The sequence below is a fragment of the Rhinolophus hipposideros genome (genome assembly GCF_964194185.1).
Source record: "Rhinolophus hipposideros genome assembly, chromosome: 8".
Lineage (NCBI taxonomy): Eukaryota > Metazoa > Chordata > Mammalia > Chiroptera > Rhinolophidae > Rhinolophus > Rhinolophus hipposideros.
Genome location: NC_138054.1, coordinates 95,462,835 through 95,489,242, shown reverse-complemented (window position 1 = coordinate 95,489,242; position 26,408 = coordinate 95,462,835). Strand labels below are relative to the sequence as shown.

General features: G+C 62.7%; 1 protein-coding gene across 12 annotated transcripts in view; it reads left to right on the top strand.

The window, feature by feature from the left end:
* The window catches only part of AGRN (agrin), a gene marked incomplete at its 5' end in the record, with an annotated part of 33,499 nt that extends 7,952 nt beyond the window's left edge, over window positions 1-25,547 (top strand). Inside the window, 38 exons of one of the 12 annotated variants that reach the window (XM_081056981.1) lie at window positions 7,121-7,168; window positions 11,441-11,656; window positions 11,744-11,968; window positions 12,044-12,268; window positions 12,415-12,621; window positions 13,547-13,765; window positions 13,837-14,031; window positions 14,121-14,321; window positions 14,404-14,552; window positions 14,633-14,738; window positions 15,465-15,581; window positions 15,664-15,828; window positions 16,022-16,165; window positions 16,271-16,395; window positions 16,478-16,583; window positions 16,654-16,986; window positions 17,066-17,203; window positions 17,616-17,743; window positions 17,855-17,969; window positions 18,050-18,169; window positions 18,283-18,633; window positions 18,888-19,080; window positions 19,337-19,552; window positions 20,010-20,239; window positions 20,332-20,466; window positions 20,628-20,724; window positions 20,809-20,973; window positions 21,081-21,192; window positions 21,366-21,377; window positions 21,585-21,701; window positions 21,783-21,975; window positions 22,061-22,148; window positions 22,346-22,369; window positions 22,903-22,935; window positions 23,222-23,446; window positions 23,875-23,978; window positions 24,167-24,353; window positions 24,456-25,547. In XM_081056981.1, the coding sequence (XP_080913107.1) occupies window positions 7,121-7,168; window positions 11,441-11,656; window positions 11,744-11,968; window positions 12,044-12,268; window positions 12,415-12,621; window positions 13,547-13,765; window positions 13,837-14,031; window positions 14,121-14,321; window positions 14,404-14,552; window positions 14,633-14,738; window positions 15,465-15,581; window positions 15,664-15,828; window positions 16,022-16,165; window positions 16,271-16,395; window positions 16,478-16,583; window positions 16,654-16,986; window positions 17,066-17,203; window positions 17,616-17,743; window positions 17,855-17,969; window positions 18,050-18,169; window positions 18,283-18,633; window positions 18,888-19,080; window positions 19,337-19,552; window positions 20,010-20,239; window positions 20,332-20,466; window positions 20,628-20,724; window positions 20,809-20,973; window positions 21,081-21,192; window positions 21,366-21,377; window positions 21,585-21,701; window positions 21,783-21,975; window positions 22,061-22,148; window positions 22,346-22,369; window positions 22,903-22,935; window positions 23,222-23,446; window positions 23,875-23,978; window positions 24,167-24,324 (5,735 nt within the window). In that variant the 3' untranslated portion in view covers window positions 24,325-24,353; window positions 24,456-25,547. Of the gene's footprint in view, window positions 1-6,404; window positions 6,563-7,120; window positions 7,169-11,440; window positions 11,657-11,743; window positions 11,969-12,043; window positions 12,269-12,414; window positions 12,622-13,546; window positions 13,766-13,836; window positions 14,032-14,120; window positions 14,322-14,403; window positions 14,553-14,632; window positions 14,739-15,464; window positions 15,582-15,663; window positions 15,829-16,021; window positions 16,166-16,270; window positions 16,396-16,477; window positions 16,584-16,653; window positions 16,987-17,065; window positions 17,204-17,615; window positions 17,744-17,854; window positions 17,970-18,049; window positions 18,170-18,282; window positions 18,634-18,887; window positions 19,081-19,336; window positions 19,553-20,009; window positions 20,240-20,331; window positions 20,467-20,627; window positions 20,725-20,808; window positions 20,974-21,080; window positions 21,193-21,365; window positions 21,378-21,584; window positions 21,702-21,782; window positions 21,976-22,060; window positions 22,149-22,345; window positions 22,370-22,902; window positions 22,936-23,221; window positions 23,447-23,874; window positions 23,979-24,166 lie in introns of those variants that run through there. The other 11 variants (XM_081056983.1, XM_081056992.1, XM_081056982.1 and 8 more) reach the window with 11 other exon arrangements.
* Between the last annotated feature and the right edge of the window lie 861 nt (window positions 25,548-26,408).

Sequence of the window (26,408 nt, the reverse complement as noted above, 5' to 3'; positions counted from 1 at the left end):
GCTCAGGCTGTGGCCGGGATCTGGGGAGGCATGATCTAGGCCTCCAGTGGGCCTCTTCCCCCCCCCAGAGCAGATCCTGAGAACCTCCGCTGAGGAAGGCCCCCTGCCAGCTGCTGCTTAGCTGGAAGTGGCCCCTCCTCTACCACCCCCCCCCCATGGAGCAGGGGCCAGGCTGGAGAGTGGAGAGGGGGTGCTCTGTCCTCAGTGCGCTGTTTCCAGCTGTGTGGTCTGTGTGTGTGTGTGCGCGCGTGTGTGCATGTGAGTGTACGTGTACGGGTAGCAGCCTCAGATGTACTGATCTGTGCCCAAAGGATTCTGGTCAGAGCCCCATCTGGTGGCCCTTGCCTTGCCTGGGTTCAGCGAGGGCTGGGGCCCTGCCGGTGCTCTGATAACAGGCTAGTAAAGGGTGACCTTTGCTTGTGTCAGGGGACTTAGGACAGGGCTCCAGCCTCTGTCCTCTGTGGGTCCTGGCTTTGCTTGCTGTTGGTTGTCCCGTCTCCTGCCTGCTGCCCCAGTGTTCAGCTATGCGCCCTGTGCCTGGTAAAGGGTGGGCATCTCCTCCGGCAGGCCCTGCCTCTGGAAGTGACTTCAGTGCTGGGGATAAAAGGGCTGTGTAGAGGACAGGAGAAAGTTCCTGGGGGCCTCTTGGGTTCACTGTCCTCTCATGTGCCAGTCTGACACTATGCTCTGGGGGTGGCAGGGCACTTAGGGAGTCAGGCCAGGCCATTCAGGAGGGGGTGGTCAGTCACTGGACTCAGGTAGGCCTGAGCCTTGTTGGCTCCTCCCCTCAGCCCCCTTCAGTCGCCGGCACAGAGCACTGGGAGCAGGCAGCCTGGTGTGGCTGTGGGCACCTGCCCCTGTGCCCACAGGTGGGAGTGCCCATCTGGCTTGACTGGGGCATGTTCTGATCCGCCAGTGGGGAGGAGATGTGGGCCCTCTTTTCCTGGAGGGGGAGCCCTGAGGTCCACTCAGATTGATTTGTCGGTTCCTTCCTCACCTTCACCGCCCAGAAGCAGACCCTCACAGGGCCACTGGAAGGGCAGTGCTAGGGCTTGGCGTGGTTCCCAAGGAGGCCGGGTGTGTGCTGTGTGTTGAGGGGGGAAAGACAGCATGTGAGGTTGGTTGGGTAAGAGGAGCAGCAGGTGGTCCCTGTGCTGGGGGAGGGGTCTGGAAGCCCACTGTCAGCTGCCATAACCCCCTGGTTGGGAGAGGGAACCTTCCTGAGCGGAGCCTTCCCACCTGACAACTGGCAGGCACCTGGCACCTTTGGTGCTTCTCTCCCTCAGTGACAGGCTCCCCACACCCAGCTGCCTCCATAATCTCCGTCCTGCGCGTATCTCCATCTCTGCAGCTCTCTTCTCTCTGGTCTCTGTCTTTCTGCTCCTTTGTTCCCTATGCCAGTGAGTGTCTGCCTGTCCCTGCTTTTCATCCTGACACCAGACTTTGGTTCTGGGCTCTGGATCGCCCATCCCCCCTGTGGTGCCCAGCCCCACACAGTCGCCCTCAGCAGGGACACAGGGTCTCCCCACTCACCAGGCAATGACCACACCTGAGCACCAGCCTGGCTCCCCCAGCTGTCTCTTTCCTCCTGGAGATGGCTGGGAGAGGTGGGCTTGGGGCCCTCCTGGAGAGGAGGGACGGAAGGCATGGCTCGGCTTCCCGTTCCTTTCTTTTCTGGAGGTGCCTTCTGTCCCGCTCCTCCGTTTAGCTGGCTCCCCCTCGTGGCTGCGGCAGGTGTCCTGGCAAGTGACCAGCCCCCTCCCCCTGCTCCCCAGGGGGTCTGCCCACTGGCTCCTCCTGGCCGCCTGCAGCCTCCTCAGCCTGTTCTCACCTGGGCCTTTGTAGCTGCCTCCGTCTGGGGGCTCTTCCTCCAGATATGTGCAGAGCCCTCTCCCCATCAGTCAGCTCTCTGTGGGTGTCACCCCTCAGACCCTCCAACCTAGTGCACCCTCCGCCATAGTGTTACCTTCCTGAGGGCGGAGAGCTCATCTGACTCAGGACACCTCCAGAACGTAGCCCAGGTCAGGGAGGGAGGGGCCCTGGGCACAGATGAGCAAAGAGTGATGCTGAGTAATGAGTGCGCGAGGTGTGCGCAGCTGCTTTTGCAGCAGGCAGCTCAGAGAGGCAGTCCTGCTGAGCCCCTTCCCAAAACTCATTTAATCCCATTACCCGGCAGTGTGGGCTAACTGGCGGAAGTGTGAGGGGGTACACAGCCCCTGGAGCCAAACATGGGCACCTCCTGCCCTCACCTGAGGCTGTGATCTGGGGCCTGGGCTGGGTGCCACCTCCTTCCCAGAGGCTGGCTGTGATTCAGCAGTGACATCCCGCTGTGAAACGCCCATTGTCTGCTCAGGCCGAGGGGGAGGGGACTGCCACAGCCTGAGACAGGAGGCCAGGGGCTTGGGGACAGGGTTGCTTTGCCCAGTCTGTTTCCCCTCCCCCACCGAGGCTGCCAGACACCTGTGACTCTGGGCGGCCGGCAGCCAGCGGTCCACTGCCCTGTGCCGCGCTCGTGGAGATGGCGCTGGCCGGGTGAGGACTCAGCAGTAGAGGTGCGTGTGCGCATGTGCGGTGCCCTGCCCCCACCCCTTCCTTTCGGAAGGAGCTGGGCCCCAATCTCAACGCAGTGAGCCAGGGGTCATCAGCATGAGAAAGGGGCCAGCAGGTTGCCAGTGGGCTGGACTTTCCAGATGCCATTCCCTGACCTCAGGGCTGGAGACGTACCTGGAGGTGTCCAACCAGAGCCCATGTGTGTGCACATGTGTGTATGTGTGTTGTGTGGGTGAGGAACAAGCTTTGTGTTGCATGAAGATGAGTGTGTGAGATGCCCAGTGTGTATGCAAACAGCTGTGTGTGTGACACCCAGTAACTGTGCAAATTTGAGTGAGTGGGTGCACGTGCGTGTCTGCTGGCGTGACACCTGGAGGACCGAATGTGTGTACACGTGTGTGCAGTTGCATGGTGATGTGTGTAAGCCCAGAGACCAGGGGGCTAATTCCTGGTATCCTCTGTTCATTCACACAGTATCCTCTGTCCGTTCCTAGGGCATAAGCCTGCCTGGGCTGGTCAGGGCTGAATGATTTTGAGTCGGATGATCCCAAAATAGCTCTGGTAGCCTGAGTTCCCCTCCTGGAGGCTGGGTCTGGGGCCTCAATGGCCCTTTGTCTCCCTGAAGGCGGCCAGCCCCTGTGGGGGGCTCCCACTCATACTGGAGCTGGGAGGGACCAGGCCGCTGGCCGGTTCCCCTTCCAGGCCCTGCGTGCAGGCCCTAAGCCCCGCCCCAGTATTGGCTGGGTTGGCCAGGCACCCCACCACGTGAGCATCTGAAGGCCAGCCCACTTATGGGCAGATCCTGGGGTCTCTCCGTGGAAGAGGCCTCCCCTGCCAGACCCTACTCGTGACTCCACTGATCCCTAGACTTACCCTTCCCACACCCTGGTTCCTGCAGAGCGCCCCACCCCCGTGACGTTCCTCCGTTGCAGTGGCAGCAGCAGACTGTGTGTATGTGTGTGTCAGTAGGCACCGGGCACACCTGGGCTTTCACCCCTGGTAATGTCGGAGGGGCCCTCTCTGAACCAAGGGACGCAGTTGTAGTCTTGGGGGGCTGCAGTGAGGAGTAAATGGGAAAGTGAAAACCGTCTGGGCTCTGTCAAGCCAGGCCCTGAGATAAAAAGTCAGACCCTGCCCTGGTTGCTCCCAGTCCAGGGCGGTGCCCCGGGAGCCACAGGCACTATCAGTGTGGTGTGGGCAGTGCCAAGGTCCATTGAGCTGAGGGGGATGGGAGGCTCCCCTGAGAAGAGGGTGAGGCAGCCAGGGGCCAGTGTCTCCAGGTGGTTTGATGGATTGCTTCTCTGGGTCCATCGTTGCGTGGGGTGGGGGTACCATTTTGTTTATTGGCTTCTCTTGCAAGGTTTCATTAAAACTTCAGGTTCTAGGGCTCCAAGAGGATTGAAGACCTCGGATGTGGGTGATGGGGGACCCTGATGGGAGGGCTGACCCTGTGTGGGATGTGGCACTAGTATGCATGGCCGAGGGACTGAAAAGAGTCAAGGGAGATGGGCCTGGCAGAACTGGGCGCTGGCTGGCAGGTGGCTGCCAGGCTCTGGAAGGTTGGGTGTGTGTGTGTGGAGGAGCCCACCTGACCAGGAGAGAGTGACCAGGGCTATGTTTGTGAGGCAGCTGGATACCTGGTAGGGTGGACCTTGGGGAGGGTTCAATTGAGGCACAGAGATGGCTGTTGATGCCCTAGGGTTGATGCCCACTACCAATGGGCAGAGTTGGGGTGGCTCCAGGAAGGGTCTGGGCCAGGGCAGAAGAACCCCAGATCTGGGGGGGAGCAGGGCTCCAGGGAGGTGGGTGTGCACAGTGCTTTCCTAAGGTGGGCCAAGATTAGGCCTAAGAGTGACCGGGGGTCGCACTGGTGGCCATGGCAATAGCAGTTTGGCTGAAAGGGGACCTGCTGACAAACACAAATACCCATCCCCAGGCCTGAGTTCAGGGTGTGTGAATGTGTGACTGAGTGTGGGGGTGTGGTGGAGGGAGGTGCAATTAACGTTTGTTCATCTGGTGTGGGAAGTTGGTCAGCAGCTATTGGAGGGAACTGACCCCCGTGAGACAAGGGTCCCTCATGACCTGAAGGCTGTGCTACCTTTCTCCCTCCCCAGAAAGCGATGGCGGACTCTAGGAGGGGCAGGTGGTGGAGATCCTCGAAGGGGGTGCAGGGCCTGTGACCAGCTCCAGGATGGAGGGGACCACTTAGGGGTCCCTCCTACAGGACTGCAGGCGGTGGAGGGAATGTATTGGTTATAGAGATGGTCACTTACGGTACCCTTACCGCAGAGGGAGGGACGGGACAGGGCACCCCCAAAGGGAGCTGTGGACCTGACCGTCCCGAGTAGGGCTGGGGAAGGGGTGTCCTCGGGGCGGATGTGGAGCGTTCTGCCCACGCCCCGGCCCTGCTGTGACGTCACGACCCGAGGTTCCTGTGGCGGCCTCTGGGGGGCGCTCCAGGCTGGGGGACCACGCCGGGAGTCCTGCGACTATTTGCATAACACTTATTTACGTGGAACGCATTTGCGTGTTCCTCTCACCGCCACCGCCGGGAAGAGAGTTGGGGGGTTTGAGGTGTTGCTGTGCATTCTTGGGGAGGGGTGGGCTCATCGTGCCACCCCCACCTTCAGTATTTGACTCTGCACACTTAGCACTTGTGTGTATGTAGCTGGGACCCCCCCTCACACACACACACACACTCACACACTGCCAGGGTGGGGCCAGCAGAAGCGAAGGCACGCACAGGCGCACGCGGTGACACGCAGACAGCCGCCAGGACCGGGTCCCTCGTGCAGGCCCGAGCCCTGCTGCGGGGACCCAAACCAAGCGTCACGCACCGCGCAGCCCATCCGGGTGGGGGCGGGGGGCCCCGCTGCAGCCCAGCTCCTACCCCTGCCAGTCCCTGGCCCCGCCCCCTCAGCCCTCCACCCCAGCACTGCCCCCCGGCACCTGCCTCCTGTCCAGCCGCAGCTCCCACTGTCCGCTCACCGCCCCTGCCCGAGCCCCGGCGCCTTTCCCAGCCCCCGGTCCCACCTCCCGCCCACTCCCCAGCGCCCCCAGACTCCGCCGCTGCCCGCTCCTGCCCTGCGTTCCCTTCTGTGCCGCCGCCCTCTGTCCCCATCCGCGCGATCCCTCCTGCGCCGCGAACCGCGACTCCCCGCGGACGGCCGGGGTCCCTGGAGGCGTCTTCCTTTGTCTCTGCTCCCCGCCCGCCCTCCGCGGCGCCCCTCGCCCCTCACTCACCGCCTCAGCCCGGGAGAGGGCGAGGGGAGCCGGCGCTGCTGCCGGAGGCGGGAGCCGGAGCCCGAAGCCGAGGCGCGGCGCCTCCCCGGCCGGCTCTTTATTCTCTCCCGTCTGACGCGCGCGCTGCTCCAGCTGCCATCGCCGCCCCCGCCTCTGCCAGGGACTGGAGCAGCCGGGACCCTCCGCGCGCTCGCCCCGCCGCTGGTCCCCTCGGACCGGCCTCTCCAGGGTAGCCGGGCTGCGGAGCTCCCAGCGGCTCCAGGAAGACTGAGCTCGCCAGAGCCCTGCAGAGAGCTGTGGGCGCCAGGGGCCCAAGCCGGGACGCCTGGACAGGTTGTGGACAGCGGGAGTGGCCGCTGGCCCTCAGTTCCTGCTCCGCCTCCCTTTGAGCCCACATTTAGGATTTCTGCTCCTGAGAATTCTGCACACCTCCCAGCATGAGCCTGGAGGTTATGGAGGGGGCCTGGCACCCACTGCCTGTGACTGCAGCTGAACTTTGAGAACATAGCTGTGGTCAGCTGTCTCAGGATTCCAGAATGAGGGGAGTAGCCCCGAGAGGCCTAAGGGCACCCGGTGAGGACCCCACACCCTGAGAGAGTGGAGGCTGAGGAGCCTGGGGCCATGCCTCCACTGCTGCTGGAGCGGGACCCCCAGCAGCAGCGTGGGGTCTCCCTGCTGGTGCGATATTTCATGATACCCTGCAACGTCTGCCTGATCCTGCTGGCCACATCCACGCTGGGCTTCGCTGTACTGCTCTTCCTCAACAACTGTACGTGGCTGCGGGCGTGGCCACCCTGGGCCAGGCCCAAGTGCCCCTGCCTCTGCTGGCTGAGCTCCCCCTACTTCAGCTGCCAAGCATTGGGGGACAGGCAGGGTCACAGAGAGGCCATGAGCTGGGATGCAGCTCAGATGAGCCACCCGCAACTTTTGGGGACATGATTGGCCATTCTCTGGGCCCCTGGAAGCCTGTCCATGGGCTCAGGGGAGGCTAGCCCTCGTCCTGAGCTGCAGAAACAACTTTTGCTGGGAGTGGGGACTTGGACAGGGTTGGGGACTGGGCTCTTCTAGGGAAATGGGTGGCTGCCCACACCTGCCACTGGGGCCTCACCTGACAGGTGTCAGGCTATGACAGTGCAGCTGGAGGGGCAGAGAAAAGCAAAGGCCTGTGCCTTTTTTTATCCCCAGGCCTCTGCCCGTCCTCAGGGCTCAGGGTGGGGCTGGAGAAGGGATGTGGTCAGGCAGGGGTGACCCCTCCAGGCTGGGCAAAGGGACAGGCTATGGAAGGACATGCTCAGAGGGGCCTAACTTGTTGATTTTTTTTTTCCAGACAAACCTGGGACTCACTTCACGCCAGCGCCCCCAACACCTCTGGATGGTGAGTGCAGGCATCGGTGACAGGCTGAGCTTGGGAATTTGTGCCTGGAGGGGCAGTGGCACTCTGGAGAGTCAGGGACCATTTTTGGGTTGTGTACACCACACGTTAGGTGTGTCTAGAGCAGGGAGGAGGCTGGATGAGGGAGCCTGGCTTCCTTTCTGGGGAGTCCACGGCGGTGGATAGCAGAGGGAGCATGGGGTCTGGAGTCCCTGGGCCTGGCAGTGTCCTGGCTGCCAGCCATTGCATACGAGTATGGCCCTGATTTCTCTGGGCTTCAGCCTCCTTGGCCGCAAAATTGGGAGTAAGTCCTGGATCCCACAAGTTGTGAGGTGGGTCAGACAATGTGTGCAAAGGGGTGGGGGTCTCAGCAGGACCTATGGCAGCTGTCCAAGGAGGGATTGGAGGGCCTGTCCCTGGGATTGAGCAGACTGGGGCTGGCCTTGTTGACCCTCTGTGTGAGTGGAGTCCAGCCTCCCTGAGGGCCTGCTGGTGTGTGAACAAGCTAATGTGAAAGAGGAAGAGGGAACTGTTAGTGCTATTGGGGCAGCCTGGGGTCTCTTCGGGGGGGGGGGGAGGGGGCGGTCCCAGGTTTGCTCTCAATACCTAGGCTCCTGCTGGGTGGGTGTGTGCCCAGGCTCACATAGTCATGTATAGAGGGCTGTCCGTACTTGAGCTGGGCCATGGGAGGAGGCAGGTCTGCACTGGGTGGGAGACTATGTCTCCCACCGGCTGTGGGCAAGAGGCCTGGGGCCATCTGGATTTACAGATTGGTCTCAGTGGGAGGACATTCTTCCCTCACCCACCGTCCTTAGCCTCCTCTCCTGAAGCCTGACAGGCGCTGTGTCCCCTTTCCTTCATACAAACACTGACCCTCCCCAGAGGGCTCCATATCCATACTCCAATCCCATTGCACACGGGGACAGCTACACGCCAGGGCTATTGTCATCCCTTCCAGGCACACACACACCACACATTTGTGGCCACTGACAGAGCTCGGGGTGTCCACTGCATCCACCAACCCACCCGAAAGCTAGAGGGGAGTTAAATATACCCGCTCCAGTGGTGGCTATAAAAAGCCACTGCCGCCTCCAGCATCGCACATTGTGAGGGGCCTTGGGCATGTGGGGAGCGCGACTGGGAAGCTGAGTGGCTGGGGGAGGCTTCTGCAGGAGGTCGAGCTGGGGCAGGCATGGCAGGGCCCCAGAGGTGCCCCGTCGGGCCCACAGCACAGCTGCACTTACGAGGGGCAGTTTGCATGATGACCAAGAGCTAACAGGTATGCCTAGCACACAGGGCGTGGCTGTTACAGTGAGCTGTGCCTGCACATGTGTACATGTGTATGTGTGCGATTGCACCTGTCTGCATGCGGTCTCTGCTAATGTGCATTGCATGTCTAATCAGGAAACTCATTTTGAGTGTTTATGGTCCCCTCATCCTGTGGGGGAGCAGTGGTGTGAATGGAGCAGCCCTCACCTTGCCTAACAGCCTGAGCCTGAGCGTGGCCTGGAAGAAGCTGTTTCAGCCTGGACAGGGGACAGGCCCATTGTGCTCCAAACCTCAGCTTTGCCTGAATGAAATCACCAAGTGCCACAGCTGCCCTGGGAGCTGGGACACTGCCCCTCAGGAACTGTCACTCTGGGTGGGAGTCAGTGCTGGGGCCTCAGATTGAGGGCCCCCAGAGGCACCCTGGCCCCTCCTCAGCCCTCAGCCACCTCTAGTTTAGTTGCTAGTCCCAAGGCACCTGTCTCTGAGGCCTGTGGTCTCCTGCCCCGGCCCCTTGCTTTCCAGGCTATTGTCACACACCCACCCCAGTGCCCAGCTTTGCTCGTCACGTTCCTCCCCAGGTCTCTGTCTTGAGGGACAAAGCAGATTCCTGGGCTGTGGAGGAACGAGCAGGTCTTGTCGGGTGGGGGACATGCTGGTCATCCAGGAGTAGGTGTCCTTGGCTAAAGGGTTGGGACCTTGGCCGGGGTCTGGCTGGACCAAAGTGACCAGAGGGAGAGAGGCCTGAGCCCAAGGGCATAGATGCAGCAGCTGGCCAAGGAGCCTAAGGTACAATGAGGTGACCAGCTCCTTGGCCATGGGGTTCATGACCCTGGGAAAGATCTTGGTCCAGTTGAAGCCAGAAGGAACAGCAGGCTAGACATCAGCAATTGCTAGTGGTTTGGGGACCTTGGTGCGAGAGGGCCAAATGTGCGAGGGAGAGAAGGGAGACGGAGGAAGACAAAAGAGAAGGGGGATCACAGTGGGCACGGTGGGAGTTTGCTCAGAGCCAGGGCAGAGGGGCGGCTGAGGTAAGGGTATTTCATGGGAGCTGACACCACAGAGCTACGTGCCGTGAACCCTGCAAGAGTTGGCAGACGGTGGCCTACTTAGCCCACGAGCCCTGCGAGCTACACGCTGCGTGGAACTGGGGCGTGGATGGTGTCACGTATGGCTAGGCCTCATTGTCCGCTTCCACAGAAAGACATGACTGAGGCATGGCCGCCGAACGCAGAGCCCCAGGCAGGATCTGATGAGGGAGCACAGGGCTATGGTGGCGACAGGGGAGCATAGGTGGTTTGTAGTGACTTCAGGCTTGGTGTCCATGCTGGTCCTAGGCTCTTGCTCAGTCAGCCTCCGTGTGGTGGGGATGGGGGCGAGACACCCAGGCAGACACTTAGGAGCCTGGGGTGGGTTGTTGCCACGGTAACAGCTAGCTCTCTGTGCTCCCTGCCCTCCTCAGAATGGAGGGTGCTTCCTTCCACCCCACTTCCTGAGTCTTCCTGGAAGGTGATGGGGGGGAGCTGGCCCCAGCCCCCATAACTTATTAATGATAATTGGACCCAATTAAACATTTATTAGATCCGGACAGCAGTAGCCAATAATGGGCCCGCCCACCCGTGAGCATGCAGTCCTGGGCGGGGTCCTGAAAAGTCAGCCTGCCCCCTCCCTGACCCTGAACCCAGGAGGGGCTCTCCTTGACAGCTTCCCATCTTCATTCCTGCACTCAGTGGAACCGCGGTCCCTCAGGGCTGATGCAGATTCAGTGATAGGTCGTGTGCTGGACACATGCAGCTCTCAGCTGCAAAGTTAAGAACTAAAATATTTAATGAAAGAAATGACAGGCCTGCGGAGCCCTGTGCTGGGTCTCCTCGAAGAGGTGACAGTGAGTGTGAGGCAGTGAGGACATTGACCGACGTGAGGAGGATGAGGGGTGTGGGTGCCCAAGAGGCCCAGGGAGAGATGCCAGCAAGTCTGGGGAGGCCTGGGAGGGACGGAAACCAGGAGTCTCAGAAGAGGGAGAGCCACATGGAGTGTGGGCTGGGGATGGCGGGGGTGAGGGTGGCTTGAGGGTGTGGAAAGTGAGGGTGGGCAGAAGCAGGGTGCACTTGGGGACAGGCCCGAGGGGTGGGTGGCTTCCAGGGAAGTAGAGGTTAAGATGTGGGAAAATGGGGTGGGGACACTGGGTTCCTGGCCTGAGCCAGAGGGTGGGGCCCAGGCTTCCCCCCTTCCCCGCGCCCCAGCTGTGTAATCTCAAGCCTTCCCAGGAAGGCAGGGAAGCTGGTCCATGGGGAAGTGACAGGGATCAGGAGTGGTGGTGGACACTGTGGGGCCGGGGCTGGGCAGGGGAGCTCACCTGTGAGGTGAGGGCCTTTGATTGTCATGTGGGACTGGGCCCCTAAGCAAAACTGAGGCAGCGATGACCTGTGACTTAGAATGACCTGTGATCTATGGGGGGGTTCCAGTGAGAGGGGTCAGGAGATGTCCCCCCACCGTTGGGGTTGTCATTTTAAAAATATTGACTAGGTATTTCATCACCAAAAAGAATTTTTTCAGGGGAAAAGGGTTGCAACCCAGTGCATGCAGACATGGCAAGCCACGGCCACATTCTGGCCTTCGTGCCAAGATGGAGGGTATTTAAGACAAGGAAAAGGGAAGTTGGCACCATAGATTTATTGGAAAAGCACTTGGAACCACGGAGTCCTTCCGCAGGGTTCCCCGTGAACTGCCGGGAGCCCAGCTCCTTCCATAGCCGCCTTCAGCGTGTTTCCTTAAAGCCCCAGCTCATCTCGTTCAGGGCGAGGGGCCCGAGGGCAGAGACGCTTCCATCACGGGGAAAGGCGGGGCTGGCGGGGCCCCGCGGTGGGCAGGGCCAGCCCGTGAGCCGCGGGAGCGGAGCGTGTGTCCGGGGCCGCGACGGGAGTTCCACGAACGGACCGGGCGCACGCCACGTCTGGACCGGGCGCGCGCGGATGGCCGTGCGCTCAGGCCCCTCCCCGTCCCCCGCAGCGTGCCGAGGGATGCTGTGTGGCTTCGGCGCCGTGTGCGAGCCCAGCGCCCACGACCCGGGCCGAGCCGCCTGCGTGTGCAGGAAGCGCGCCTGCCCCCGCGTGGTGGCGCCCGTGTGCGGCTCGGACGCCTCCACCTACAGCAACGAGTGCGAGCTGCTGCGGGCGCAGTGCAGCCAGCAGCGGCGCATCCGCCTGCTCCGCCGCGGGCCCTGCGGTGAGTGCTGCGGCCGGCGGGGCGGGGCCGGCAGCGCGTGGGGGGCGGCTCGGGTGACCCGCTCCCCGCTGCCCGCCCCGCCCACAGGGTCCCGGGACCCCTGCTCCAACGTGACCTGCAGCTTCGGCAGCACCTGCGCTCCCTCAGCGGACGGACAGACAGCCACGTGCCTGTGTCCTGCGAGCTGCCGGGGCGCCCCCCAGGGCCCGGTGTGCGGCAGCGACGGCGCCGACTATCCCAGCGAGTGCCAGCTGCTGCGCCGCGCCTGCTCCCGCCAGGAGAACATCTTCAAGAAGTTCGAAGGCCCTTGTGGTGAGCTCTGCCCCGTGCACACAGCGTGACCTCTGTTCGCGAGCGGGCCCAGACCTCCGCCTTCTCGCCCTCCAGATCCCTGTAAAGGCGCCCTCAGTGACCCGAGCCGCCTGTGCCGCGTGAACCCGCGCACTCGGCGCCCGGAGATGCTCCTCGGGCCAGACAGCTGCAGTCCCCGGCAGGCGCCCGTGTGCGGGGACGATGGGGTCACCTACGACAACGACTGTATCATGAGCCGCACAGGGGCTGCCCGCGGCCTTCTTGTCCAGAAGCTGCGCTCTGGCCGGTGTCAGCCTACAGGTACGCGGCTCCTGGGGGCAGGCTCCACCCTGCCTGTGCCCACCCTGCCCTGCAGCCTCTCTGGTCCCCCCTCACCGCCCCCTGTGCCCATGTCCCAGGGTTGGGGCTGGCATGGCACTCCGGCCTGATGTCCTTGCTACCCCCAGACCAGTGCCCAGATGAGTGCAGGTTCAGCGCTGTGTGCCTGTCTCGCGGAGGCCGCCCCCGCTGCTCCTGTGACCGCATCACCTGTGACGGGGCCTACAGACCCGTGTGTGCCCACGATGGGCACACGTACGACAGTGACTGCTGGCGCCAGCAGGCCGAGTGTCAGCAGCAGCGTGCCATCCCTGCCAAGCACCAGGGCCCGTGTGGTGAGCACTGTGTGTGTGGTCCATGCCTGGCGCAGGCTGGTCCTGCATTGGTGCCTGCCACCTGTCATCACATGCCATCTTCATCCTGAGTCATGCTCCTGCTGGGGGCACTCTGGGGAGGCCTGGCAGGGCTGTTGTCTGTCAGTGGCTCTGGGGTGGTGGAGTCTGTCAGGAGGGTACCTGGGGGAAGTGAGGCAGAGGCGGGGGTCCTTGCACAGCCTCCCTGCAGCCCTCTGGGTCCCCCTAGAGGCAGAGTCTCCGTCGTGCTTTGGCCAGCAGAGGGTGGGGGCTGTGTGTCCTGCCACCTCCAACTCTGTCAGTCGGTCTGTCTTTCCCTCTGTCTGTCTCCTCTCCTCTGTCCTTCCCTCCCTCTCGCCTCCCGCCTCTTGTGTCTTCCAGCCTGACCTACTGGCAGGATGAGGTACTGCGCCTGCCGTCAGGAGCCCCGCAGCCCGAGGTCTGCCCCCAGCGCGGCAGGGGGGTGGCTCGCTGCTGCCTGGCCTTGTGGTCCTCAGAGCAAGTGGACAGGCACCTCCTCCCCCACGCAGCCCTGGGTGTGACTCTGGGTTGCAGACTCTTCCTACCCACGGAGAGAGAGCCCCCCGCGCATGCACGGGTCCCAGGGCTGCTGGTGGTCAGGGGTCAGTGGCCTGGGTGGGCTGGGCAAGCCTGGCCCTCATACAACTCACTGTAGGCAGTCCCACCTCACACTCATGCAGGGGGCTGGGGCCGTCACTGGGTCTGTGTCCCTATGCACGTCTGTCATGTATCTGTCCCTTTCTCTGCTGTGTCCTGTGCGTCTGGCCCTTCTGGTCCACTCTTCGTCCACCATCCCCACCCTGGGAAGGGGTCTGCTGCGTGGAACTGGGGCTTTGTGCTTAAGCCTAGGGGGGGTGGGGCCACTGAGGGACCATGTTCTCCCCAGACCAGCCTCGGTCCCCCTGCCTTGGGGTGCAGTGCCCGTTTGGGGCAGTGTGTGCTGTGAAGAACGGAAAAGCCGAGTGTGTGTGCCAGCAGACGTGCTCAGGAATCTACGATCCTGTGTGTGGCAGTGATGGTGTCACGTATGGCAGCACTTGTGAACTGGAGGCCACAGCCTGTGCCCTTGGGCAGGAGATCCGGGTGGCTCGCAGAGGACCCTGTGGTCAGTGGTGGGCAAGTGGGCTTATTGGGGGGTGGGTCCCAGTCACCATGGTGATGGAGCCTCCTCCCCAGACCGCTGTGGGCAGTGCCGCTTTGGAGCCCTGTGCGAGGCTGAGACTGGGCGCTGTGTATGCCCCTCTGAGTGCGTGGCCTTGGCCCAGCCCGTGTGTGGCTCTGATGGGCACACATATGCCAGCGAGTGTGAGCTGCACGTCCACGCCTGCACACACCAGATCAGCCTGCACGTGGCCTCAGCTGGACCTTGCCGTGAGTGGGGCTGTGGGGGCGGGGGAGGGCTGTGGTCCCGTGTGTCCCCAGCTGGGGTCCACTGACCCTGGCCTGACTCCACCCTCTAGACACCTGTGGAGATACAGTGTGTGCCTTCGGGGCACTGTGCTTGGCGGGGCAGTGTGTCTGTCCCCGGTGTGAGCGCCCCCCACCTGGCCCTGTGTGTGGCAGCGACGGTGTCACCTACCGCAGTGCATGTGAGCTACGTGAGGCTGCCTGCCAGCAACAGACACAAATCGAGGAGGCCCGGGCAGGGCCCTGTGAGCAGGGTAGGCTCGGGGTGAGTGGTGTGGTCCTCTGGGCGCCAGCTTGGCCCAGGACCCCTCTGGTGAGCTGGCTCCCTTCCAACAGCCGAGTGCGGCTCAGGGGGCTCTGGGTCTGGAGAGGACAGTGAGTGTGAGCAGGAGCTATGTCTGCAGCGTGGCGGCGTCTGGGACGAGGACTCTGAGGACGGGCCATGTGTGTGCGATTTCAGCTGCCAGGGAGTCCTGAGGAGCCCGGTGAGGCCCTGCCCTCCTCTGGCTCTGGGCGGCGGTGGGGAAGGGACCATGGCCCACACTGACCCCCTCTCCCCTGCCAGGTGTGCGGCTCAGACGGGGTCACGTATGGCACGGAGTGCGAGCTGAAGAAGGCACGGTGTGAGGCACGGGTGGAGCTGTACGTGGCAGCTCAGGGAGCCTGCCGAGGTAAGCAGGCGCAGGGCGTCAGGTGCCTTGTGCGGCGGCCTGTGTTTCCTGTGTGTGCACGTAGGTGTGAGGCTTGTGGGCATCATGTGTGTGAACATATGCAGTATGCGGACTCGTGTCGCTGTCAGCAGTGTGGACCTCCTGTGCACCAGGCTGGGTGGACTCGTGTGTCACTGTCAGTCAGCAGGTGTGCACGTTGTACCTACTGTGCGCCAGAGAAGCGGTAGTGAGTCAGTGAGGCCCACCCTCGGGCACTTCCTCCCACGGGGAGATGGTGGTGATCCAGTCCGTGGCACGTTTATTGTACCTTCATACGTGCACAAGTGCCTGCGTGTGCACTTATGCATGTGTGCACATGCATGTCTGCATGGGTGTGTGTGAATGTGTGTGGTTCTGGAGGAATGTGTGTGAATGTGTGTAACCACACGTCGTCATGTGTGTGTGTGTGTGCCAGTTTGCAGAGACACTAATCTGGGCATGCGTGGCTCTGGCTGTGCTCTGCACAGGGCTGCGTGTTCATGATCTTTACGTGTTCTGTGTGTGCCTGTTCCTGCGTGTCCAGGCATGTTGCTGTATGTGGTGTGGGACCCTTGGCTGTGACCTGAGCCCCAGGTTCCCAGCCCCAGTGCGAGCTGCAGCATCAGTAGGACTGACGGCAATGGCGGGGGAGGCGAGGTGGAATGGCCAGACCCAGGGAGGGTTTTGAAACCCCGCCCTTCTCTGCAGACCCCACCTTGGCCCCAGTGCCACCTGCGGTTCCCCTGCACTGCACCCAGACCCCGTACGGCTGCTGCCAGGATAACATCACTGCTGCCCAGGGTGTGGGCCTTGCTGGCTGCCCCAGTGAGTACCTCAGCCCGACCCTGACCCACTGCCGGACAGAGCTTTGCGGCTGCAATGACCCTGTCTTGCTCTGCACTTGCAGGTTTGTGCCAGTGCAACGCACATGGCTCCTACAGTGGCACCTGTGAGCCGGCCACAGGCCAGTGCTCCTGCCGCCCGGGTGTAGGAGGCCTCAAGTGTGACCGCTGTGAGCCTGGCTTCTGGAACTTCCGTGGCATCGTCACTGATGGCCGAAGTGGCTGCACCCGTGAGTGACCAAACCCACGGTCGGTCCCCAGCTAAGCACTCCCATTTGTCTACCCTGTCAGTGATAACCTTGACAAGCCCTTACTCAGGCCGTGGTCTGGCCCACACCTGGCAGGACTGCGCCAGGCTCTGGGGCCGGTGGGGAAACTGGGCACAGACCTCAGCGTGTGCCCCTCCGCCCCCCGTCCCCTCAGCCTGCAGCTGTGACCCCTGGGGTGCCGTGCGGGATGACTGTGAGCAGATGACCGGGCTATGCTCCTGTAAGCCTGGGGTGGCTGGACCCAAGTGCGGGCAGTGTCCAGACGGCCGTGCCCTGGGCCCTGCTGGCTGTGAGACAGGTAAGGGCCAGGCCTGTTGCTGGTGGGGGCTCCCTGTGCTGGGGGCAAGGCTGTCATGGGGGCCAGGCCTCCTGAGCCAGTGGGGTCACCCGTGTCTGTGCGCAGGTTCCTTGGCACCAAAGACCTGTACTGAGATGCGCTGTGAGTTTGGGGCATCATGCGTGGAGGAGGCTGGCTCCGTCCACTGCGTGTGCCCAACACCCACCTGTCCAGGGGTCAATGCTACTAAGGTGAGAAGTGAGATGCGTGGAGAGTGGGGAGGGTGGGGACGGTGGGGAGGGGCTCCCCCAGCATCCTTGCCCTGTGCCCCAGGTCTGTGGGTCGGATGGAGTCACCTATGGCAACGAGTGTCAGCTGAGGACCATCGCCTGCCGTCAAGGCCTGCACATCTCTGTCCAGAGCCTCGGCCCGTGCCAGGGTGAGGCCCGCCCCGCCCCCAGGACTGACCAGGAAGGCCTGAGCGCACCCTGACTCTCCTTTCCTCACAGAGGCTGTGGCTCCCGGTGCCCACCCCACATCTGTGTCTGTGGCCATGTCAGCAAGCAACTGGAGTGAGGCACTGCTGCCCCTGCCCAGCGCCCTCCCACTGGCTCCCAGCAGCACTGCCCGTCACCGGCCCACACCCCGCCCCTCGTCACAACCTTGGACCACTGCCAGCATCCCCCGGGCCACCCGGAGGCCCGTGCTGACTGCACCCCCCACGGCGCCCCCTACAGCAGCCAGCCTGGCCACGTCTGCCTTTGCTGAATCTGGCAGTGCCGATGGGAGTGGTGACGAGGAGCTGAGTGGGGACATGGAGGCCAGTGGGGCCGGCTCAGGGGGTGAGCACAGGCCGAGGGCGTGGGCCGCAGGGCCCAGGAGGGGTGCACCTGGGGCCAGGCTCACACTCTACCTCCCCAGGACTTGAGCCCCCTGAGGGCGGCAGCGCTGTGACCCCTGGGCAACCCATCGAGAGGGCTTCCTGCTACAACTCCCCGCTGGGCTGCTGCTCGGATGGCAAGACGCCCTTGCTGGATGCCGAGGGCTCCAGCTGTCCTGGTGAGTGGCTGGCCGGGGCTGGGTGGAGCGTGAGCAGGGCCTGGACGGGCCAGGAATGCTGTCTCCTCCCAGGAAGCGGGCCTGCCTAGCAGGTGGGCACCTGGGTGTGGTGGTGTTTCGTACACACACGTGCGTGATTGTGGAGATTCGGCATCCTGACGCACACGTGTGGGTGCCCAGGACCCTGCAGCTCACCTGTCTTTCCCGTTGCAAGCCAGCCCGGGGCACTGCTCCAAGGAGTCTGCCTGGTAACTGATGCCAGCCCTGCCCTTGGCTGCCCACTAACCTCATGACCATCTGACTAACTGCCACCTGTCTGCACCCATGTGGCTTGTTGCTGGGGCCTATGCCAGTGGCCAGCCCAGAGGCTGGGCGGGTGCCAGGCAAGGCCTCACTCCCCCCTCCCCCACAGCCACCAAGGCATTCCGGGGTGTGCTGGAGCTCGAGGGGGTCGAGGGTCAGGAGCTGTTCTACACACCCGAGATGGCCGACCCCAAGTCAGAGCTGTTCGGGGAGACGGCCAGGAGCATCGAGAGTGCGGTGAGTGTGGTGTGTGGGGAGGGCAGCAGCCCCCCAGCTGCCTACCTCTGAGGACAAACCCAGAGAAGGCCAGTGGCAGCCCCAGAGCTCTCACCCACTCCTCGCCCACAGCTGGAGGACCTCTTCCGAAACTCAGATGTTAAGAAGGACTTCTGGAGTGTCCGCCTGCGGGACTTGGGGCCCGGCAATTCAGTCCGGGCCATTGTGGACGTGCACTTTGACCCCAGTGAGCGGCCCACCCTGCCCTCCCAGGAGGTGGGGGGGCTGCATGGGGCTCCACTATGCTCAGAATCTCCTCCTCCCCAGCCACGACCTTCAGGGCGCCCGACGTGAGCCGGGCCCTGCTCCAGCAGATCCAGGCATCCAGGCGCCGGTCCCTGGGGGTGAGGCGGCCACCACAGGAGCATGTGCGCTTCATGGATTTCGGTGAGCACCACTTTGGCCTCGTCCACCGCTGGCCTGTCCCCCCACTACTACCCCGCACCCCCACCCCCCTGTGCCCTGATGCCTGGGGAGCCTGACAGTTCCCCTCCCCTCAGACTGGTTTCCTGCCTTCTTCACGGGAGCCACCACAGGAGCCACCCCTGCCGCGGCCATGGCCAGAGCCACTACTGTGGCTTCGTCCGCTGTGACCTCTCGGGCCCTCTACCCCATTCACACAAGCCGGCCCATCAGCAGGACCACAGCTCCCCCCACCACACGCCGGCCCCCAACCACTGCCCCCAGTCGTGTGCCTGGACGCTGGCCCCTGCCCCCAGGCACCCAGCAGCTCCCGAGGCCCTGCGACTCCCAGCCCTGCCTCCATGGGGGGACCTGCCAGGACCAGGACTCAGGTGCAGCCTTCACCTGCAGCTGCCCAGCTGGCAGGGGGGGCACGGTCTGTGAGAAGGGTAAGGGTCATCCATGCCCGAGAGGAGCAGGGAAGCTGATGGGGACAAGGGTTTCAGATGGGGCCCAGCCACCTAGGGAAGGAGGAGCTGGGATGAAGGGGGGAGAAGTTGGGGAGAGGGGCAGGTTGGACTCCCCCACCCCCAAGCTGGGGATGGTGAGGGCAGGGAGCCGGGGTTGTGGGGGTACAGGCTGGAGGGCAGAGCCCTTGAGGCCTGGGCCTGCCCCCTCCAGCTGGTCCCTCCCTGTGTCACAGCGCTGCAACCTTCGGTGCCGGCCTTTGGGGGCCACTCCTTCCTGGCCTTCCCCACTCTCCGCGCGTACCACACGCTGCGCTTGGCGCTCGAGTTCCGCGCGCTAGAGCCCCATGGGCTGCTGCTCTACAATGGCAATGCGAGGGGCAAGGACTTCCTGGCACTTGCGCTACTGGGGGGCCACGTGCAGCTCAGGTGGGTGAGGGGGTGAGGCGGGGGGGGGGGGCCAAGGCCAAGAGGGGGCAGGGCTGGGTACAACTCAGGTAGGGGGTGGGGCCTGGTGAAGCTCTGTGGGGTGGGGTGGGGCTGGGCCTGGCCAGGAAGGGCCGGGCCAGGTGTAACTTGTGGGCAGAGTGGGTGGGATGGTGTTGGGGGACCCTTAGGACCGGGCAGTTGTCCTGGCTCGCTTTGGCTGTCCTGAGTGCCTGCTCCCATGCCCCTACATCCCCAGATTTGACACAGGTTCGGGGCCCGCAGTGCTGACCAGCACAGTGCTCGTGGAGCCCGGCCGGTGGCATCGTCTGGAGCTGTCTAGGCACTGGCGCCGGGGTACTCTCTCAGTGGACGGTGAGACCCCTGTCCTGGGCCAGAGCCCCAGTGGCACTGATGGCCTCAACCTGGACACGGACCTCTTTGTGGGCGGCGTCCCAGAGGACCAGGCTTCCGTGTGAGCATCTGGAAGGGATGGGGAGGTCCTGACCCCAACCCTGACCCCTGACCTTGGTCCTGAGCTCTGACACTTGTTGGCTGCTTCCAGGAAGCCCAAGATACCTGTGAATAACAAAGGGGATGGAGGGACGATGTGGACAGTGGTTCTGACCCTGACCTCAACCCCTACTCTTGACCCTGATCCTGACTCTGTCCCATCTGTGGGTGGCATCCCCAAGGACTAGGCTGCCGTTTGACCACCAAAGAGAGGCTGGACTGACATTCAGTTCCAACCCTTGACCCTCAGCCTACCTCCTGTGGTGTCCTGTTTGGGGAACTGGCTATTTGTGAGCACCAAAGGGGGGATGGGGAGAAGCTCTGACCCCTGATCCTGGCTGATTGGCGATGCCAGTGTCACAGTTGACTGTGAGAGACGATGGCTCTAGCCTCTGATCCCTGGCCCGGTGCTATGGCAGGGTGCTTGAGCGGACTTCTGTCAGCGCTGGTCTCAGGGGCTGCGTCCGTCTCCTGGACATCAACAACCAGCGGTTGGAGCTCAGCAGCTGGCAGGCGGCCACGACCAGAAGCTCAAATGTGAGCAAGTGTGGGGACCACCCCTGCTTGCCCAGCCCCTGCCTCGGCGGGGCCCCGTGCCAGGCCCTGCAGGCTGGCATGTTCCACTGTCAGTGCCCGCCTGGCCGCTTCGGTGAGAGTGGGGCCTGGGCCGGGTGCTGGGGGGGGTACGTGTGTCTGGGTGGGGGCTCAAGCCTCCTGGGACCTCATCCTGTCTCCCTCTAGGCCCAACCTGTGCTGATGAGAAGAACCCCTGTCAGCCGAACCCCTGCCACGGGGCAGCCCCCTGCCGCGTGCTGCCTGGGGGTGAGGCCAAGTGTGAGTGCCCCCTGGGACAAGGCGGCAGTCTCTGCGAAACAGGTGGGACTACTGGGCTCTCAGAGCAGGAGGTAGGGTGAGGGTCATGCATTCAGGCTTAGGTTCTGCTTGTGGTTAGGGTTGGGTCAGGCTAGTGTTGGTCTCACAGCAAGGGGGCTGCAAGGGACCCCAGGGGCCGATGTGACCCCTCTCTTGTCCTCCAGTCTCAGAAGGAAACGATCACCGGCCCTTCCTGGCTGACTTCAACGGCTTCTCCTACCTGGAGCTCAGAGGCTTGCACACTTTTGAACGGGACCTGGGGTTAGTGGGACAGAATGGGTGGATGACGGGCAGCAGCCCCCAGCCCCCGTCAGGATGCTCCCCACCTGACCTGTGTGACCCCAGGGAGAAGATGGAGCTGGAGGTGGTGTTCCTGGCCCGGGGCCCCAGCGGCCTGCTTCTCTACAACGGGCAGAAGACGGACGGCAGGGGGGACTTTGTGTCGCTGGCACTGCGTGACCACTACCTGGAGTTCCGTTATGACCTGGGCAAGGGGGCAGCTGTCATCAGGTGTGCGTGTGTGGGTGGACGGGGTGGCAAGGCTGGGGACACGCAGCAGCATCATTCACACGCTGGGTGGCAGGCAGTGGCACTCATGGTGCTCCCTCCTTCCCCAGGAGCAAGGAGCCAGTGGCCCTGGGCACCTGGACCAGCGTGTCACTGGAGCGGAATGGCCGCAAGGGTGCCATGCGCGTCGGCAACGGGCCCCGTGTGCTGGGGGAGTCCCCAGTGAGTGTCCCTGGGCCGTGGGCCTCCCTCCTGCGAGGCGTGGCAGCCCCATCCCCCACCAGATCTCACCGAAATCTTTTCTCTCCGTCTGTCCTGTGCCTCTGTCTGTCTCCTCTGCTCCCACTGCTCTCTGGCCTTGCTCTGCAACCCCCACCCCGCTGTTTGGATGTCAGAAATCCCGAAAGGTACCGGTTTCCCTGCTCATCCTGCTCATCCGTCTTCTGCCACCGCCGGCCCTAGAGTAGCCCCCCAACCCCCACTAAGCCCCACATCACGCAATCTCTGTGATTAACTCTGCCTCCTAGATAGGCTGGAGGGCGAGGGGTAGGTCCCTGGGCAGGGCGCACTGACCTGTCCCTGCCTACAGCCCCTCACCCAGCACTTCCCCCCAGGTGCCACACACCGTCCTCAACCTGAAGGAGCCGCTCTACGTGGGGGGGGCTCCTGACTTCAGCAAGCTGGCCCGGGCAGCCACCGTGTCCTCTGGCTTCGATGGTGCCATCCAGCTGGTACGTGGGGCGGGGCTGGGGCTGTCACAGTAGGGAAGACCACACAGGCTGGAGAGTGGCTCCCATTCCTCCCTCCCCCAGGTCTCTCTGAAAGGCCACCAGCTGCTGACCCAGGAGCATGTAGTACAGGCAGTGGACGTCTCATCCTTTGCAGACCACCCTTGTACCCAGGCCTCAGGCCACCCTTGCCTCAACGGGGCCTCCTGTCTCCCTCGGGAGGCCTCCTACGAGTGTGTGTGTCCTGGGGGCTTCTGGGGGCTGCACTGTGAAAAAGGTGAGCACCTTGGGCGCAGGGCCTCAGCTATGTGGGCTGGAACACCTCACCCCCCGGCCCGGCCCTCACCCTGACTGTCTTCCAGGATTGATAGAGAAGTCGGCAGGGGACCTGGACGCACTGGCCTTTGATGGACGGACCTACATCGAGTATCTCAACGCCGTGACTGAGAGGTAATGCGCCGTCCGGGACCGGGGTGCCCTCTGCTGTCCGTCTGGTCCTATCTGCACACTGTGCAGGTCGAGACGCCAAATGCTCCACATCTGCTTGGTGGCTGGGAAGGGCAGGCCCAGCACCCACCCACTGCACCTGCCCACTGCCCTCCTCTGTCCTTCCTTCTCACTGTCTCTGTCTCTTTGTTGTTTCCAAGCGAACTGACCAATGAGATCCCAGTGTAAGTAGCACATCGGCCCCACCTCCACCTTCACGCCACTCCCCATTCTCTGCTCCTCACCTAAGGAGGCCCCGGTGGAACTCCCATCCCTCGTGGAGGAGGCCCGGGCTGGGGGCCGTTCATGCTGCACGAGGCTCAATTTCCTAGCTTGGAAGTGGGTGTCAACCCCCCCCAGGAAACATGCTGAAGGCCGTCACCATCCACCCCTGCAGCCATTGCCCTCATCACAGGCACGGTGCACACACGTCTGCACACGTACACGAACGAGCATCCATGTGTGCATGCATGTAACGTGCACACGTGCGTGGGGACATCAGGGCCCTCTCCTGGGCAGGTAGCCCTCAGTCTCCATTCCACGCCACCCCAGGCCTCACCTCTTGAACTGTGCACCTGGCCTGGGTGTGTTGCATGTGTGTCATTGCCATGGCTCCGTGGTGGGTGGACGTGGGGGCGGCGGCTGCAGGTCTCTCCCCACCCTGCTCTGTAGCCTGTCTACCCCTGCTCATCTACCTCCCTCTCTTCCTGCTTCTAAGCCCCGAAGCTCCAGATTCCGGGGCCCTTCATAGGTAAGCACGTGGCACCCCAACCCCTGCTGTCTTCCCATCTTTGATTGTCTCTACTGAGCTGTCCCTTTGTCTGTCCACCTCGCTCCTGTGCTCCTATGTCTGGCCCCACCTCCCACCATCCGTCTGGGCCATCTCACTGTTGGTGTCTGCCCACCTTCCCGTCCAGCCACCACCGGTTGCATCGGCTGTCCCTGTGCCTCTGCAGTCGTGGCTCTTGGCCCCCTACCTTGTCCACCCTGTACCCGGCCACCCTCTGGGAGCCCCTGACCATCTCTCTGCCCTCCAGCGAGAAAGCACTGCAGAGCAACCACTTCGAGCTGAGCCTGCGCACCGAGGCCACGCAGGGACTGTTGCTGTGGAGCGGCAAGGCCACAGAGCGGGCTGACTACATTGCACTGGCCATCGTGGATGGGCACCTGCAGCTGACCTATGACCTGGGCTCCCAGCCCGTGGTGCTGCGCTCCACTGTGCAAGTCAACACCGACCGCTGGCTGCGGGTCAGGGCGCACAGGTCAGCAAGGAGCCTGGGGCGCACCAAGAATAGTGGCAGGAGGTGCCCAGACTTGCCCAGCCAGGGCGTGCTGGGTCACTGGTGGCTCAGGCGGGGGTGGGAAGGGACAGCTGCCTGACCCGAGGTCACAGCCAATGGGGGGAGGGACGAGGACACAGCAGTTAGGGCCAGAGAACCCCTGATCTGAAAAGAGAGTCCCTTGCTCCCCCACCGGTTGAGGACATGTCCTATTGGTCTGAGCCCCCTTCAGCAAAGCTTGACCCACATGACAACCCCTGCCCTGGCCACCAGGTACTCTTCTTAGGATCAGTGCCACCTCGTCCTGGCCGCCAGGGGTGACACTTGGTGGAGGTCCTGGGGCTTAGGAGCTGGAGGTGGCATGTAGGCCCTCTAGAGACCTGATGGCTTCACCCCACCCATACCCCCAGGGAACAGAGGGAAGGTTCCCTTCAGGTGGGCAATGAGGCCCCCGTGACTGGCTCTTCACCACTGGGTGCTACGCAGCTGGACACAGACGGAGCCCTGTGGTTGGGTGAGTGTGTTGGGGGGAAACGACGGGAGGGTCTCAGAATCTCTGATGGACAGACCCCACCCCCTGGCACTGACAGTCTCCAGGTAACTCACCTTGTCATTCAGGTGCTGGTGGGTCACTGTGCCCGCCAGTGACCTGGCCTGCCCATCACTGAGTCACCGCCGGGTGGCCTTCCCTGTATCCTGCAGGAGGCCTGGAGAAACTGCCTGTGGGCCAGGCCCTGCCGAAGGCATATGGCACAGGCTTCGTGGGCTGCCTGCGGGACGTGGTGGTGGGGCGGCGGCCACTGCACCTGCTGGAGGACGCAGTCACCAAGCCCGAGCTTCAGCCCTGTTCTGCCCCGTGAGCCTCGCCACAGCCTGCCGCCCCCCTGCTGTAATTATTTTCTATTTTTGTAAACTTGTTGCTTTTTTGATATGATTTTCTTGCCTGTGTTTTGGCTGGAGGGACTCCTGGCCTGTCGTCCCTCCTGTCCAGGCAGGTGAGCTGCAGAGACCAATTCGGTGCCGAGGGACTCACAAGGGTGACGCGGCAACATGGAGGGCTTGGCTCGGATGGCGGCCTCAGGATACACCCCTCCACCCCGGGCCACCATGTCCTAGCCCCTCATGCTGTGCTTCCCTGCGTCCACTTGTGCTGGGCCCTTGTGTTCTCTGGCCTCTCAGCAGACCCCCCACACACATTACCCATGCTGCACCTGGCGAGGCCCATGTCCGCACAGCGGGAAGCTGAGCTCTGACTGAGCCGTTCCTTGTCCCGCGTGCTCCGTGAGTGGGCCAGCCTCACCAGGAGTAACCTTAAACCTGGCTGGCTCCTACTAGGCCCTCTGTGCCAATACTGTGACTAAGTAAAGACGTTACTGTTGGGGCTACTTTGTGGCCCCCCGCCAAGCTGCATCCACCAGTCCCAGGGTGCTGGAGAGCAGAGGCCCGGCCTAGGCCTGCTCCGGGAGCTCTGGCCCTTAGCTGGCCCTGCCTGTCCACCCATCCACCTGGACATGGCTGTTTCCTTCCTGATGCCTCAGGCCCCGCAAAGAACCCCGTGAGGGAGCGGACCACTATGTGGTATGGTTGACGTCCATTGCCTGCTTGCCCGGGCAGCCAGCACCCCCTCTCAAGGACAGATGTCCAGGCCTGACCACCAACCAGAGTTCTTTATGCATGGATTTCATTTGCTACCTGGGACAGTGGCATCTGTCCTGTCCTGGCCTGAGAGCAGCTGAGGACGCTGCACAGCAAGCCCTCGCTTCACTTCTGATGTGAGGGGTGGTTACCCTTGTCCAAGAAGGACCAGGGGCTGGCTGGTTTCTGACCAAGGCCAAGGGGTGGGTGCAGGGGTGGCAGAGACGGCTGCGAAGCCAGAAATGCCTTAAACTGCAACATTGCTTCTCATGCCAACCCACCCCCTCCACCTCAGTCGCCCTGGTACTGATGGGGTGGCATTCCCAACTCCCACAGCTAAAACTGGGCTGTGAGGCCCAGGGACTGAAGAGAAACCCATGTGTCACATTACTAACTCCAGTCTGTGTGTGTGTCAATCACCGTAAAATAAAATCTGAACACGTTAAAAGAGGTGCTTGTGTCTGTCCCGCCAGCCCCACCTGGTTGGCTTCTCTCCTGTGGCTTCATATTCAGCCTCATGGTGGCACATGCTGCCAGCTCCCTTAGATGGCTCTGGATGGAGGTGGTCCCTGCACTGAAGTGAGGGGCTGCTTTTGGCGAAGGACCCCTGCAGTGAATGTGCACACTTGTGCATGGAGTCAGTGGGGCAGGGCCCATGGAGGTGGCATTCCAGGTGGCCTGTTTGGGGGTGGTCTTAACAGGCACCCTCCACACTGCCCCTGTGTGCTTCTGCACACATGTCCGCCTATGTGTGTGTGCCTGGGATCCCAGAATGGGAAGGGGGGCTGTCTGAGGAGAGTGGTCTTGCTGCACTAAGGGCGGGGAAGGCCCTGGGGGAACCTGGGTGAGTGGGACAAGGGGCCCTTTTCACTGGCCCAGGCTGGGAGACCCTCAGCAGGAAACTGAAGGTTTGGGCCTGTGCAACAGCTGTGAGCCTCTAACCAGGAGCAGGAAAGAAGGGAGGGTGTGTGGCCTCCTCCCTAGAACTCCTGACTTATTAAAGATATCTGTGTTTTTTTATTTTGTGTCAGTAAGAAAAAAAATGAAAATAAGTGAAAACTCCCATAAGCTCAGCATCCAGGCGTCCCATTAGCCAGCACAGGCATTCACGTTCTCATCCCTTATGCATTAATGTGCTCTCAAGAGAAAAATGTGAATGTGGCCAGGCAGCTGTCACATGCTGGGAGTCAGGGAGGAGAGAGGCCTCAAATCCCCAGGTGCTCGCGGGGAGGTGAGCAGGGGACAGTGGACACAGGGAATGGGACAGCCTGGGACTCCAGGAAAAGTCTGGCAAAAGCTGACACTCCAG